Source organism: Oryza glaberrima, chromosome 8 (genome assembly GCF_000147395.1).
Source record: "Oryza glaberrima chromosome 8, OglaRS2, whole genome shotgun sequence".
Lineage (NCBI taxonomy): Eukaryota > Viridiplantae > Streptophyta > Magnoliopsida > Poales > Poaceae > Oryza > Oryza glaberrima.
The window spans coordinates 7,195,189-7,211,759 of NC_068333.1; the positions used below are offsets into that span (position 1 = coordinate 7,195,189).

At 39.7% G+C, this 16,571-nt stretch overlaps 2 protein-coding genes and 1 non-coding gene across 3 annotated transcripts; 2 read left to right on the forward strand and 1 right to left on the reverse strand.

The window, feature by feature from the left end:
- Nucleotides 1-478: 478 nt before the first annotated feature.
- Nucleotides 479-5,245, forward strand: LOC127781234 (4-coumarate--CoA ligase 1). The gene is made up of 5 exons (XM_052308165.1): nt 479-1,594; nt 2,523-2,721; nt 4,135-4,348; nt 4,489-4,594; nt 4,719-5,245. Exons 1-5 carry the CDS (start codon nt 542-544, stop codon nt 4,839-4,841), a joined length of 1,695 nt encoding a protein of 564 aa, XP_052164125.1. The 5' UTR covers nt 479-541; the 3' UTR covers nt 4,842-5,245.
- A 173-nt stretch (nt 5,246-5,418) lies between these two features.
- Nucleotides 5,419-5,491, forward strand: TRNAR-UCU (transfer RNA arginine (anticodon UCU)). Its single transcript has one exon. It is a non-coding gene; the product is annotated as a tRNA-Arg (tRNA).
- Nucleotides 5,492-5,507: 16 nt separating this feature from the next.
- Nucleotides 5,508-14,193, reverse strand: LOC127782758 (bifunctional dethiobiotin synthetase/7,8-diamino-pelargonic acid aminotransferase, mitochondrial). The gene is made up of 14 exons (XM_052310026.1): nt 13,479-14,193; nt 12,612-12,782; nt 12,149-12,410; nt 11,975-12,052; nt 11,702-11,822; nt 11,394-11,542; nt 9,563-9,657; nt 9,238-9,347; nt 9,013-9,159; nt 8,314-8,447; nt 8,103-8,234; nt 7,830-7,964; nt 7,128-7,240; nt 5,508-6,537 (listed from the first exon to the last, which is right to left on the reverse strand). The coding sequence occupies exons 1-14, from the start codon at nt 14,123-14,125 to the stop codon at nt 6,366-6,368; spliced, it is 2,466 nt and encodes an 821-aa protein (XP_052165986.1). The 5' UTR covers nt 14,126-14,193; the 3' UTR covers nt 5,508-6,365.
- Between the last annotated feature and the right edge of the window lie 2,378 nt (nt 14,194-16,571).

Sequence of the window (16,571 nt, forward strand, 5' to 3'; positions counted from 1 at the left end):
AGAACTTCATGATGAAAAGTTTAAAACTGTTCTTTTCCAAGCTATAATCAAGATTTTCGTAAATATAGGTTATCTTTTCTAAGTTCACATGTCACACGCGTTTGACAGTGTCGTGTTATTCTTCACCAAAATCTACCATACAAAATCTCTGTACATGTAAAAGTAAAACATAGTATGATGTGCAGAGCATAAATAATATCACATCAATCTTTTTCAACTTTTTTTAAAAAAAAAAATCCAGATCAATTAATTCATCTAAGATAGAAGTCAAACACATACGGAGTATAATCTAGGACCATATTGCATATACTTAACTAACAATTTGTACATGTTACATCTACTAATCTCCATTCCATGTTTGACTTCCAATCGAACAGCTAAGCTTATTATGCCATATTATTTCATTTAGCCCCTTGGAATTCCTCCATTTTACAAATACATCCCTCACCAATCTCATTTCTATACATATCATCATCGTTTCCTCCAAACTCAGAAGCCCAAAACACACGAAGCAAAGCTGCCTCGTCTGTGTCACTGACAGATGGGGTCCATGGAGCAGCAGCAGCCGGAGTCGGCGGCGCCGGTGACGGAGGCGTCGCCGGAGATCATCTTCCGGTCGAAGCTGCCGGACATCGCCATCACCAACACCCTCCCGCTCCACCGCTACTGCTTCGAGCGGCTCCCGGAGGTGGCGGCGCGCCCGTGCCTCATCGACGGAGCCACCGGCGGCGTGCTCACCTACGCCGACGTCGACCGCCTGTCCCGCCGCCTCGCCGCTGCGCTCCGCCGCGCGCCGCTGGGGCTCCGGCGGGGCGGCGTCGTGATGAGCCTGCTGCGGAACTCGCCGGAGTTCGTGCTGTCCTTCTTCGCCGCGTCGCGCGTCGGCGCCGCGGTGACCACGGCGAACCCGATGTCCACCCCGCACGAGATCGAGAGCCAGCTCGCCGCCGCCGGCGCCACCGTCGTCATCACCGAGTCCATGGCCGCCGACAAGCTCCCCTCCCACTCCCACGGCGCCCTCACCGTCGTCCTCATCGACGAGCGCCGCGACGGCTGCCTCCACTTCTGGGACGACCTCATGTCGGAGGACGAAGCGTCGCCGCTCGCCGGCGACGAGGACGACGAGAAGGTGTTCGACCCGGACGACGTGGTGGCGCTGCCGTACTCGTCGGGGACGACGGGTCTCCCCAAGGGGGTGATGCTAACGCACCGGAGCCTGAGCACGAGCGTGGCGCAGCAGGTCGACGGCGAGAACCCAAACATCGGGCTCCACGCCGGCGACGTGATCCTGTGCGCGCTGCCCATGTTCCACATCTACTCGCTCAACACCATCATGATGTGCGGCCTCCGCGTCGGCGCCGCCATCGTCGTCATGCGCCGCTTCGACCTCGCCGCCATGATGGACCTCGTCGAGCGCCACCGCGTCACCATCGCGCCGCTCGTGCCGCCCATCGTCGTGGCCGTGGCCAAGAGCGAGGCAGCGGCGGCGCGAGACCTCTCGTCGGTGCGGATGGTGCTCTCCGGCGCGGCGCCCATGGGCAAGGACATCGAGGACGCGTTCATGGCCAAGCTCCCCGGCGCCGTGCTCGGACAGGTACAATACAAGAAAAATATTTTCCTTTTTTTGGTTGAATTGGTTGTCATTTTTTGTGCGCCGTTGGATCATCCGATGGGCGGCTCGGATTCCATGTTGACTTTGGCGTCTGACGGTCAACGTGTAATCTGAGCCCTCCATTTGGCTGGTGTACAGATCCAATGGCGGGAAATCTTAACGTGTGAAGGACTCAAGAAGCCCTTCTTTTCACGTTTTTATTTAGGTTTTGATACAATATATACACAATATGTGTTGTTTTTTAAAAAAAATAAACAAAATGGACATTACATTATTGGCTGTGTTTAGATCCAAACTTCAGTCCTTTTCCATCACATCAACCTGTCATACACACATAACTTTTCAGTCACATCATCTCCAATTTCAACCAAAATCCAAACTTTGGATCCAACTAAACACAACCATTGTTATTATTATTATAAACTTATAAAAAGGACATGAAAACAATTAATGAAACTAAGGATAGATTTCATTTCACTGACATGCTTAGAAAGTATAGTTGCCAATATATGTTATCTTTTTAATGTGTGTGTGTGTATAGAGTGGAGCTCCACTCCCACACACAAACATGATGGCATGACTATTTAATAAGCTAAGTTGGCTCAAGTCAACATCTGAGGCCAATAATATCTTTCTAGCTAGTTTCTCTTTAAAAAAAAATCCTAGCTAACTGATATGATATAAAATTAGCTTGCCATTTACTCAAAAGAAAAGAAGTATTCTTATTCCCCAATGCAATAACATGGTAGTATTATTTTAAATCCCACATACATAGCACTAAATTCACCTTTGGTTTGTTCTATATGACATATATATCAAATTAGTCCTACAAAAATGTTATATTCTAAGCATGTCCAGCTAATTATGCAAATGTGGTGATGATCTTTGCTGCCCACTATGTGGCATTCAGGGGTATGGGATGACTGAGGCAGGGCCAGTGCTGTCAATGTGCCTAGCATTTGCCAAGGAGCCCTTCAAGGTGAAGTCCGGTGCGTGCGGGACGGTGGTGCGCAACGCCGAGCTGAAGATCATCGACCCCGACACCGGGAAGTCGCTCGGCCGGAACCTGCCCGGCGAGATCTGCATCAGGGGACAACAGATTATGAAAGGTACAGAAGATCCCTGAACATCTTGGCATGTTCAACTGTTGACTTCTCAGTTATGTTTTGCCCCTGCAATAGAGAATGTACTACACTACCACTGGCCCAGATCTCTAGATCAAATCTGACTTGGAAAACATATGATAATCACCAGTGGATAACCCAGCTACACAAAAAATTATACAAGCCATTGATCTGGATTTCTTTTTGACTATTATTTAATCCTGAATTATGACAAGTAGTTATCTGGAGATGATGTGCAATAAAACAAGGTCAAAAATATGGATGGCCCTCTCTTTCTAATGGAAGTAAAAGAAAGTGTTGCTTTGGAGAAATGATAATACATATTGCAGTGTTGCTTGTTTATAGGGTAATTGTGCCAGAAGTCCACAATAGGTAGGATATTGTAATCCTAATTGAGTAGATGCTCCAGCTAGCGAATTATGTTGATGCAACTTTGATGTCAAGATCTCAACTAGCGTGCACTGACATGTGACATATCCGATGCCGTGTGTTCAAATCATTCCTAGCAATTCCATCGCGATATTAATGTTCGCCTCCCATCTTTTGCCCTATAACTTATAAGCCATAGCTAAATTTTAAATTTCAAAATGTAAGTTTGGAGTTAATTTTGTTTTTTTTTTCATGTAGTTTCTGGTTTTTCAATTGCTAAGGGCATAAATATAAAAGTTTCACTCATAAACTTAAAACGGGTTGTCAGTTTTAGGCAAACGGTAGCGCTGTCACCAAACGATAACAACAATGGAATTATGCGAGTTCTTAAGGCCGTATTCACAATTAAAGGTCTAAAAGAGTAAGGATGTTGCTGTTCGTCATTGTATTAGAGCGAAAGGTCTGAAAGGCTGAAACAATCAAACAATGGTTGTTTAATTTCCACACTACTAATGTATGGCGTCCAAGACCTGGGCAAAGTTTAGAAAATGAGAGATGTCAAATTTGTCACTTTCAGTTGCATCACTGCAAATGTACTATTAAATATATATCAGTAGCTAATAGTAATTTTTCAAGTTGCAGTTTATTAAATCCAAATATTCCCAGCTCAAGTGACTCGCATTCAATTAAAACAGAAAAAAGAAACAGTGGCAGTGACAAGGTCTTTGGAATAATATCAGAACTGAGATTTTACAGCCGTATCGTCTCGCTTATACTTATAAGCGACATAGCTCATTAGTGCTTTAAAACTAGCTCGTGGATAAAACTTTTACATACATATTCTTAGTGATTAAAAACAAATACTAAAAAATAAATTACGATGAAAAAAAACCATAAAATTAACTCTAAATTAAGTTTTAAAATTTAAATTTTCGCTTATGCTTATGAGTGATTACCTGTATCTAACCACCTATTCGTAGTACTAATTTCCATGAAAATTAACATGCTAAAAGAACCGTAATTTTTCAGGTTACCTGAACAACCCAGAGGCCACGAAGAACACCATTGATGCAGAAGGGTGGCTGCACACAGGCGACATCGGCTACGTCGACGACGACGACGAGATCTTCATCGTGGATAGGCTCAAGGAGATCATCAAATACAGGGGCTTCCAGGTAGCCCCTGCAGAGCTGGAGGCCCTTCTCATCACCCATCCAAGCATTGCTGATGCTGCTGTTGTTGGGTATGTCATTAACTTAGCTCCTGTTCTGAAAATGTAGTAAGGTTTAATTTGCTTGATAGATAATGTGCAGAGTTTTGACATGGATTTGAATGAATCAGTTCTTGAAATGGCATTTTCATGATATGGTTGACCACTTGCAGGAAACAAATTGAGCCTGAAATCGGAGAAATACCGGTCGCGTTCGTGGCGAAAACCGAAGGGAGTGAGCTGACTGAAGATGATGTCAAACAATTCGTAGCAAAGGAGGTAAATTCCTTTACCATGGTCATTCATAGGACAAAAAGAAAACACTTTACCATGGCTGGGTATTGTTGTTCTTTTCTTTTTTTACTTTTCCTTCATTAAATTATTCATTTATCTGTGGTTTTAGGTGATCTACTACAAGAAGATCCGGGAGGTCTTCTTCGTTGACAAAATCCCCAAGGCGCCGTCAGGGAAGATCCTGAGAAAGGAACTGAGGAAGCAGCTGCAACATCTTCAACAACAAGCTTAATTTAAAACCGGACTCAAGACATGAAAAGAATTTACCATGAACAAGCAAGTTGCATGATTCTAATGTTGCAACTTACACATGCTGTTCTGAATAGTTTGTGTCTTCCATTTAAATGTGAGGGGAAAAAACCCAGGTACAAATGGATTCTGTGCAATACAAAGGGTGGTGTTACCGTGTTAGCTCGGCTTGGTTTGCTCATTTGCAGAGAGACAGGACACTGGGGAAGCCATGTACAAAAATGTTCAGACCTGTTTATTGTTCTTGCTGGTGTCTTTGTAATATTTTGTTTAAACATTTATATCATTCATTATTATTGTTACTACTACTGTTAGAGAAGGGGTTAGAGAAGGGGCGAGAATTCTATCTATATAGAAAGTCTTTTTTTTTATCTGGTCCTAATTTATATCACAAAATTCATACCTTCTCCAGGGAATGACACACTGTAGTTTATTTCTTTTAGTTATTTTTGTTCCATTTCGACTGCATCCTGAAGAAATAAAAATTTTGTGATGTATGGCACAAAGAATAACTTATTTACTACATTTAAATAATGTAAAAACTCCAATAATACAACTAGGCGCCCATGGCCTAATGGATAAGGCGTCTGACTTCTAATCAGGCGATTGTGGGTTCGAGTCCCACTGGGCGTGTTTAATTTTTTAGTTTTTTTAGTACCTTTTTAGTAACTAAAATTCTTGCCTCGAAATATATGACAGTTTTTTTAGTACCTCGAAATCTTTATTACCTTTTTAGTAACTCAAATTCTTACCTCGAAATCTTGGAATGACAGGTTTGTTTTTAACATTGTTTTTTTAGTAACTCAAATTCTTTTTACCGAATGACACAGGTTTATTTTTAGTGTTGTAAGTATCTCTGCATCTTAAATCATATTTCATCCATAACATACACAATACGTGTAAAAAAAAACTAACGTACCGTGGCCGCAACTGCAAACAAAGCAACACTGGATGATTGGATCAAACACAGCATCCTTGTTTGATTGTTTCCCCGCTAAAACCATTATTGTCCTTGCAGAAGAGCAGTTCTCATTTTGTTTTTGTTTTGCACAAACCAAATTGCTTTAATGCTAAAACACTAAATTACATCAAAATCATCGGTGCTGGATCCTTCTGCCAAATTAAGCCTTAGTAACCACCAGGCTCAATCAAAACGATGACAGCATATTGGCGTGTATCGAAAACTTCACAAAAAGACCCAGTTTTACAGATGGCCACAAACTCGTGTGAACATAACCATATAGCATGTCTCACACCCCACCTTTTATATGGTTCCAATTATGTCAATAGTAATGACATACTTCAAAACCGTGAAAGTTATAATATCATGGATACAATTAACCCTTTTATTTTACGGGTACTGTCTGACACCTCATTATTCTGCTCATTAAATGTTTTTGGCAAACTCAATTCAACGCGAAAATTATAATGGCATGGACACAAACACTTTTATTTTATGGGACTGTCTGATACCTCATTATTCTGCTCACTATTGTTAGTGGCGAACTCAATTCAACTTTTGAAGTCTACGATGCACTTTGGCGAGCTGGCGAGTGCAGCTATCTTGAGTTGTGCATGGACCACACATAAGGTATATCACATTACCCAGGGGCCGAGCGTAGATGTTATCCTCCTCACGAAGTTGTCGAATTAAGGAGCTCGCATAAAGTGATGCGTACCTGCAGGAATAACAGAACCAAACATGTTAAGTGGAATACAACGATAGTACCAAGAACTGGAGGGAGAAAGGGTAAAGGTATTACATAACAGCGTAGATTATATTGAAAAGATAATATGTACAGGGCAAATGAGAGATTTGTGTACCCTCGCCTGAGGGTCAACCAGCTAAATTACGAATCTAGACAGTTATGAGAGGAGCAAAGGTATTTGAATATTTTATTTGCTAAGCAAATCTGCAAATATAGAGGTACTTCCTTATAAAAAAAATTCCAGTTTTGCATTGGATGCTGGATATTTTCACTGCTTCCAAATACGTCAATTACGTTTTTCATGGTTTAAATGAACAGTCACATGCCCCATATAAAGGTGGCATCAACTCCTAACTATTTGGCAACTAGATCTTAAAACTATGATATTACTAGTTTTTTGGACAAGCATAGAATATCAACAGGAAACTAAACTATCTAGAAGCTAAGCACGACACAGAATGCTAAACTGTTGGGTGCTCTTAACTGGGTAGTTATATAAAAAAAATATAGAATAATATCAGCGAAGGACACCAGCTATAAATGACTGAAGATTGTCATACCCAGCATCTGATCCCTCAGCCTTTAGCTCAATTGCACACAGAGTTCCTAAAGACACCACTCTTTTCACATTTGGCAGCGACGATAAATGGTTCACTAGTACACCATCCCATAGCTGCAAATACCAGTGAACTTTTAAGTGTCAATATACTTAAATAAATTGACTGTATATAGCATTAGCAAAAAAGAGGTGTTCCTGAAAATTGTATTACTCCCTCTGTCAAACTTGGCAGTCTTCAAAACTAATCTTTGAATTTAAATTTCTCATATACTACAATGTTTGTAACAACATCATAACCATGTGAAAGTAAATTTAAATGTCAACTAATGATATTATTTTTATCAACTAAACCTTAATTTATAGTAGACTAATCGTTGGTGAAATATTTGAAGAGTTGAATTTCAAAAAGGAGCCTGCCTTATTCAGTGGGACAGAGGGAGTACTGTATATTTCTATATGAAAGAAAGATTGAAATATAAACATCATAAAGGACATAATACACGGATGCTTTTTCATGAGCAAATTATAAACTGAACATATTATATAGTAATATACTAATATATGATAACACACTTATATTAAGACCAAAATGAGGACACTCTTAGCAAAGGGCCAACAGCCAACCATTTCTTGGTCAAATGGATAAATCAGAACAACTGAATCTAATATACAAAAAGTAATTGAGTGAACAAATTTTCATTACCTCCTTCAGCTTCATACGATCAAGATCAATATTTGAATTGGTGGAGGGATCTTTATACCATTGGATAGCTTTTACTGCTGCGGTACAGCCCATGGGATGCGCGGTATAGGAATGGCCATGCAAGAGTGCTGTTAGCTGGGTCAGATAAAAGATAAGTCAGTGTTAACCTAAAAGAGCAGACTCCTTGTGATACTTTCTCATATAACATCAAAAAATGGTTAATGAACTGTTTGTGCATGCCAAAAATACAATTCACGATAATTAGATGAATACCTTAGAGTCACTTCTGAAGGCTTCAAAAATAGGCTCCGTAGCTAAAGTTGCAGCCAATGGTACAATGCCCCCAGTCATCAATTTAGCATAACAAGAGATATCAGGAAAACAGCCAAGCAACTCTGAAGCAGACTAGAAGAGAGGAAAGTAGTCAATATTTTGAGTAACTTTTAAGGTATAATCATCCAAATGAACATATTTTATATATTACCTCCACTCCGAGACGCCAAAATCCTGTAAATACCTCATCAAATATGACAGGAATTTTTCGATTTTTACACTCTTTGATAAGTAATCTCTGGAAAAGGGGATCTATCAAATGCATCCCCCCTGCACCTTGTATTACTGCATGAATAAGAGTTAATGATGTTAAAATCCTATATTAGAGTTTACACAAATTACAGAGGCAATCAAATTAGACTATTGAAGTGCATCCCACCCTAAGATACAAATACTTAGTCCAATTTAAAATAGTGAATGTGAATGTAATTGCACAAGCAAAGTTATCTGTGCGCACACATTTGCCAGAAAATATCAGCATCAGATTTTGTATAGTCCAAACATAACAAGTACTAAAGTACCAGAAAAGTCAATATAGAGATATTAAATTCGGCATGAGTGATATCATATACTCCCTCCCTCCCATAATATAAGGGATTTTGAGTTTTTGTTTGCAACATTTGACCACTCGTCTTATTCAAAAAATTTTGAAATTATTATTTATTTTATTTGTGACTTACTTTATTATCCACGGTACTTTAAGTATAACTTTTTGTTTTTTATATTTGCAAAAAAAAAATTGAATAAGACGAGTGGTCAAACGTTGCAAGCAAAAACTCAAAATCCCTTATATTATGGGACGGAGGGAGTATTGAATAAGGGGTACTCAAAACAGGGAAGATTTAGTAACCTGGTTCTATAACTAATGCTGCAATATGCTCTGAATTATTTGACATAGCATATTGTGATAGTTGTTGTGATATGTATGAAACATATACATTAGCAGCAGACGATGTGTCCCTGGTCTTGCAAAAAACTTCAGTTAGTGAGGAAAAACCTGCAGTCCCAACAAAAGAATAATCAGATAAGAACCTATATAAAATATAACTTGACATGTAAAACTTGTGTTACTGACATGTATCACACAGTTGATCATGGCATATCGATGGGGGAAGAGAAAGGTTGGCGGTTTTGTTTTTAATGTACACTGTAGGAGGATCTAGAAAAAGTCCTCGCCCTGAGTACCTACAGAACAAAACTCAAGTGAATGATCTCAGCTTTATTGATTTCAGAAGCGAAAATTCAATGATAATGCCAACATGTACAGGAAAAATATGCACTGTGCTTTAATGACAAGATAAGAAATCTCACTAGGCCATATAAACAAATAAACAAAGTTGCTATAGCAAATCACTTAAGAAGGCTACAGATACTTCAATGCACATGAAATGCATGGTTACCATGGCTGCTGAAGAAAAGACGTGTAAGCTGATGGAGCTTGTGCTTCCATAGCACCCAAAGTATCCCCATGGTAGGAACCATTTAAAGCAAGGACCTAGAGAGGATTCAATTAAAAATACATATATCAAAAGAAGAAACATGGAGCAATAATTCCACATTGCATTATTTCTTCATTCATATTAGTATTAACTACAAAATGATGAGATGAACTGTAAATACAGGTTTTCCCTTGAAAATGCAAGGTGTTATTTAGTTCACTGAGAACACGTGAATAGCATGGCGGTAAGCCACCTAGTTATGGGGCTACTAACCAGGGTTCGATCCCTGGGTCCCACCAAAAAAAGTCCTCGCTGAGATAGCTGCTTTCAGAGTCATACACGAAAAGCACCTTGGTAGTCAGTGTTCGGGGCTTTCTCGATCTAAGTTCAAAGCCTTGTGGGGCACCTCTCCCCAAGAGTCAGTTTAATATAGGCAGTTCACTGTGATCAAATGAGCATGGTGATGGATAAGAAAAAAAAAACAGAACAGCACACAGAAATTAGCTTCCTTGTTGAGCTGGAGGTGTAACTACTTCATGATACTTTGGGTTTTACTTCATATTTCATTCTTTTGGATTTCTGGTTCTACTAACCTGATTTTCCCGATACAAAATATCTGCCAGTGTGGATGGGTAGATGACCACAACATTCACTATGTTTTATGAGAGCTATGTATAAGCCATGCCAATGACCACAGCATAGATGAAAAGTATACTAGACAAGGCAAGTGATGAGGTATTGTGAAATCAGGAGATGTAAAGGAGCAGCTCTGATACAACAGTTTCTAATGCCTTGCAATGCAAGAACTCGACAGGAGGATAAGCAGGAGGAAGAGGTCACTAAATCGGAGTTAAAGCATCTAGACTAGAGGGGTGAAAACTGCTGGCCCTACAGCTGTCCAGGAAGGTAGCCATGTTGCTGGAAAACTCCAGTTTCTAGTGGGCCTAGACGTTGGCCCTGATAGCTGTAATGGTGAAACCATCAACTACTGCAGTATGCATTGACCATGTCCATCCATGATCTTCCATGGACACTTAAATAGACTGTATCAGATCAATACAGAGGAATGGAACGACTACAGATTGTCGAGATCAGCAAGGATGGCATAAGAGTTGGAGGGGAACAGGGCAGAGGGAGTGAACTGAGCATGGAGGAAGAAGATAGAATGCATGTAGGGGTCCAACAGGTATGGGTAAATAAGGAAAATTGATGCCTGTATTATTCTACAGTGGTGATTTGCCAAGTGGAAACTTGGGCACTGTTACAAAAAGGGTTCATTCCTAAACAATTTACTTGATATTAAATGCATTTCCTAACTCAATCTAAAGGTTAATTTAGCATGCATTACACACTTAAGACAAGACTGATGCTGCGCTCCAGTTAATGCACGCATTCATCATGCCAAATAATAAAGAAAATAATCAAATTCCACATCATTGATCATTGCATAGAAAATATAATGAATTAAACATCAAATCCACACAAACAATTGAAAAAATCTACTTTGTTCATTTGTCACTGAAAAATATACAAAATAACTGGTGGTTTAGAAAATGTATTGCCAAATTCGAGTAGCTGGATGATTATTGAAGTTACTATGCAGATATTGCCCAGCATTAAACTAAAAGCATAAGAAACAACAGTGCATCAAGCCATCAATGCATATACAGATCATGTCAATTCAACATCTATGGATTTTAGGGAAAATTTATTTTTTTTCTTGCAGTGAACTTTAATATAGTTGAAAAAACAAAGTAGATTGACAAGGATATTTGACATAACCAGAACAGACCTTAAAATGAACACTTCCTTCACTTCTGATATCTTTTTCGCTGTCCACTATAATCCCATGGTCACATGCATATTTACGAAATGCCATCTTCAAAGCAATTTCAATTGCAGTAGATCCATTGTCTGAAAAATAAACTCGAGAAGCCCAATCTGACCAACAAGAGAACAGAAGATGTGTCTAATGAATGAAAGTGTTTCTCAACAACATGACTTGTATAGTAACATAAAAGTAACATTAAACAACAGCTGTACTTAGAACTTGTCAGTGACAATAATTATGCAAAATCATAGTGAAGTTACAGCACATACCTTTACCAACACCGCCAAGCAAAAGTTCTGCACAACGAAGAGCAGGCTCATGAACATTCTCTGGAAACATCACATGACCATACCTTGCAGCAGCATAACCCATATCTCTTGCAAGTTCAATCTAATGAGCAAAGAGAAGTTTAGGCTACAAAAATTGCCTGTCAAAAGTTGAACATACAGAGTTTTAGAAATAAAACACTACTAACAATAGTTCCCTTAGCAAATGAGAAGACAAGAAATTTCACAGATGATGGAAGATGTGTAGACAATAACCTGCAAGTTAGAATCAGGTCCTTGTGTCCACCAACTAGCACAAGCATCAAACTGGGGAACAATCTTTTTGTCTTTAACCTGCACCAAAAGAATGAGCAACAATGTAACTAAGATTCTATTAGATTTTCATCATTATTTTCCTTTTTATAAAATAGTCCTAGATGCTTGGCAAACCTTGTATGCTAAGAAATTCTCACCAAAACGCGAATCAATAACTGTAACAGAATCTACAGGTACAAGATCATGCTGAGTGAAAGGCCACCACAACAAATCCTTTGATTTTCTCTGCATACTGTTTAGCCTTTGAATTCTTCTTGAATGAAAAGATTGCAGACTATCTTTAAGTGAACTAAAAGCTGAGGATGACTCAGAAAACCAATCAGTTAGGTCATCTTTGGGATCCTCTGGAATTGGTGGCAGGACATGCACAGGTACCCTAAATAACAGAAATAGCACACATCAGTCATACATTGAAATACAACAACATTACAAGCAAGTTGCAGTAGGTTTATAATATATCCAGATGAAAGACTGAAATCATTATTAACAGGATAATATAATTCAAATAAAAGAGATGCTTCTATGCTCCTTCACACTTCCAGAGTGATTTGACCATGAACAGAAAGGCATTAATCACCTCTTTCTCAAGTATGAAAGCAGGAATCTGTCATTTGACAAGCCACGATCTTCCAAAATAACTGAGCCCACATCATATCCTCTGAGCAACAGAGTTTCGTAGGCAGATAAAGTAGATGAAATACCACCTAGACGACCATCTCCAACAAGAACTGCAGGTAACCTAGAGGACCTGTTAAGAGTTGAATGTGATCAATTACACCAGAAAGTGAAGCAAACCAGCATGTAGAGATGCCAATTACAAGGTTCTCCATAAATCGTTCTAAGAAATTCAAGGTATCTACAGTACTTTTATGCATGGTGACATTGCCAGTTCACCACAGGGATAACTTCTGAACGAATAAAACATTCATTAAAAAAGTGACAAGTGGATATGCCACTGTGTACAGCAGTGTAAATTGAACGTAGAAATTGATGTAGGGCATGAATATTTACTCAGCTCATGCATATCAACTACTCAAATGAAAATCCTAACATGTACAAAACATAAAACCTCACAAAATCTTAAAACAACAGAGTGGTCACCACAATTTAGCAATAGCTATTATATGTTCATTCACAATTTGCACACTACTCTCCCACAGAACATGACTAAAATTGCGATTTCCATGTAAGAGGATGATAAAATTTGCTCGCGTTGAGCTTTCCTAAGTAGAGGAATTATACAGCACAAGCATCACATCAATTAGCTCGACCAAGCAAATGTCACTGAATGAACAATAAATAATGCACGAAGCACAACATGCTAAAAGTAACCAAATGCCATTTACTTTCTACTTGAATCTATACACATTCAAGTAGTCGAATCCGCTAGGACTATAGCCACAAAATGAAGAATGGCATAAATTTCGAGGTGAACAGCACGCACCGGTAGAGATCGCACTGCAGCGTGCCGGAGGGGCCAGGGCTGGCGACGCCGCCGGCAGTCTCGAGCACCTTCCACACCTCCCCACCCCCGTCCTCCTCCGCCAGCCACCGGTCCACGAGCCACCTGACCTCCTCGTCCTCCACCGGCATCCCCTCCCTCTCCGCCGCCAGGTGCGGCGACACGGGCTCCCGCCACGCGTACACCGTCCTGCACACGAGCGCCTTCTCCTCCACCCCCTCCTCACCGCCGTAGTTCACCACCGTGTCCTGGCGCTCGGGGAGGGGATCCACGGCGGGGGAGGGGAAGAGGGTGTGGTTGGACGCGACAAGGCGGGTGGCGCGGCCGCCGGCGGGGAGGGGGAGGCGGAGGAGCGAGGGGGCCCGGTCGAAGACGAAGCGCGCGTCGGAGTCATCGGGGAAGCCGGTCTGGAGCGGCTTGAGGTAGGCGACGGTGGAAGGGGAGGGGGAAGGGGAGGCGAGAAGGGAGGCGACGAGGCCCGCGGAGACGAGCGTCTTGCCGACGCCCGTGTTGGCGCCGAAGACGGCGAAGGCCGGCGAAGTGAGGGGCACGGCGGCGGCGGAGGCGGTGGCGGTGGCGGAGGAGGAGGTGGTGGAGTGGCGGCGAGCGTGGCGGAGGAGGCCGAGCATGGCGGCGGGGGTTGGGTTTTGGACAGGGTTGGCCGGGGTAATCGGTTGATGGAGAGTTGACTGTTAAGTGAAAGATAAGATTCGGTTGATGGAGTAGAAACTATTCTACTGTTATCAGTTGGCCAAAAGGCTCGATGCCCGACGGTCCGGCCCAAGGCATATGGTTTTGGTATAGCCTGACTGGTATTGGGTCCGTGCCAGCATGACCTGATATTTGGGCCGTGTCTAGGTCTCTATCTCGGTACGATGGGCTGGGCCAGCGCAGCCCGATCCAACGATTAGGGAGTTAGGTAAATGAGAGAGTTAAAATAGGCTTATTCTAGCCATATAAGACACGACCCAATGACATTCTTTGAGAATCGTAAGGATCCTTTTCGAGTTTCCATTTCTTCATTTGGAATCTGGGCTCTTCTATCTTCGACTTATTTTTTTTCTTTATTCTTTATTTATTTCATTTCGATTTTTCCCTCTTCCTCTATCCCTATCCTCTTATTTATTTCATTTCGATTTTTCCCTCTTCCTCTGTCCCTATCCTATAGGTACAGCGTTTGCATCAATAGAGAACATTTTCCTCTGTATGAATCTATATTATTCCATTCCAATTTCTTCCCGAAACTTCCCAAGAAAAATCTCAAATTGGATCCAAATTGACGGGTTAATGTGAGAGTAGACTTATTCCAGTAATATAATAGACGGCCTAAAGAAATAAACTTTTTTTTCAAGGAGGAGCACAATGGGCTTTTGTGTCTTTAGACCAGCCCGGCATGGTCTGAGCCATGCCTAGATCGATGGTGTAGTAAGTAGATAGGCACGGCCCGACACAACGTGTAGGTTGGGTCGTGCCGGCCCGTTTGATCTTGGGCCGAGTTGACACATTTGGCTATCTATATATACTGTTATCTATACATTTATCGATAAATAGATAATAATATAATAATAGAGTAACTTACATGTAACTACAATGTGGTAACTAATATATATATACATATATATAGGTAAATTAACTGGTGCTACGTAGAGTATGGGCTCCAAGATTCAAATTGAGTATATACCCAATTTGAATGAGTATGAAATTTTTTTAAATGTTTAGATATGAACATTAACTTCTTTACTAACAAGTTCAAACAAGTTTGAACTAAGTTTGAACTTTTTTTTGTTAGATTTTGGTTCTAGGTATATAACATCCAAACATATAATTAGTTAGGTATGTAATAATGAATTGTGAAATAAAGTTGAGTTTGAGTTGTTTTGTTGTTAGGTATTTGTATGAATCAAATTCATATACATAGGTATATACTCACAATTTGAAAATTTTTAATAATTTGAGAGAATTTGTGTGTTTTATACCTTGGAGCCCGGGCACCATGGAGTCCCATATGGGTATCATATATATCATATGGGGATCCATGGTGCCCGGGCACTATGGTATGAAATACACAAATTCGCCCAAATTTTTCAAAATTTTCAAATTGTGAGTATATATCTAGTTATAAGTATTCGATTCATACCTATACCTAGCAATAAAACAACTCAAATTTATCTTTATTTCATAATCCAATATTACATACCTAACTAATTATATGTTTGGATGTTATATACCTAGAATCAAAATCTAACATAAACATGTTTAAATTCAGTTCAAACTTGTTTGAACTAGTTAGTAAAGTAGTTAATGTTAATACCTAAACATTTAAAAAAATTTTATACTCATTTGAATTGAGTATATACTCAATTTGAATCATGGAGCCCGGGCACCATGGAGCACCAAACAAATTTACTATATATATACACACATATATATATATATATATACATACATATATATATATATATACATATATATACATACATATACATATATACATATATATATATATATATATACATATATATATACATACATATAATCAATCTAATTTTAAAATCATTGGATTTGCTTTATTATTTGTGCAAGAGGAGAGAAATTACAACACGCAAAAGTGAGGGGATCTGGTCCCATATCCTCCACTTCGTGAAAATAGCATGTTATCGCAAAAATTTCGAAAGTTACATGCAAGTTATAATGTAATTATATTACTATTACGCAATATTTACATCTATCAAATTTCTGAGATAAAATTTGTCGACAAATTATATCAAAACATATTATAAGTTACTCGGGAGTCGGGACGACGTGGATAAATCTTGAACGTTGTATCATATTTATTAAAAAGGGGTATAGCATGTGGTTTTATCCCGTGCACAAAATCTAAACATAAATAATTTTTGATTTTAGATAGAAGTAACTTTGTGTTTTTGATAATGAAATATTGGTATGATGTAGAAGTAACTTTATTTAGACATAAATAACCTAGTGCTAGTTATATCTCACCACAAAGCGTTCTAATATGTACGACATATTAAGTGCTAGTTAAGTGTTTTAATATGTACGATATTGACCTTTTTT

Bases quoted from the DNA above. Each gene is read 5' to 3' on its own strand.
- LOC127781234 (XM_052308165.1), top strand. From the start codon at position 542: ATGGGGTCCATGGAGCAGCAGCAGCCGGAGTCGGCGGCGCCGGTGACG. The intron at 1,595-2,522 runs GTACAATACAAG...TGTGGCATTCAG, and splicing joins CCGGCGCCGTGCTCGGACAG to GGGTATGGGATGACTGAGGC. The intron at 2,722-4,134 runs GTACAGAAGATC...GTAATTTTTCAG, and splicing joins GGGACAACAGATTATGAAAG to GTTACCTGAACAACCCAGAG.
- LOC127782758 (XM_052310026.1), bottom strand. From the start codon at position 14,125: ATGCTCGGCCTCCTCCGCCACGCTCGCCGCCACTCCACCACCTCCTCC. The intron at 12,411-12,611 runs GTGATTAATGCC...TCTGTTATTTAG, and splicing joins CTTTCATACTTGAGAAAGAG to GGTACCTGTGCATGTCCTGC. The intron at 9,658-11,393 runs GTCTGTTCTGGT...AATCCTCTCTAG, and splicing joins AAGGAAGTGTTCATTTTAAG to GTCCTTGCTTTAAATGGTTC.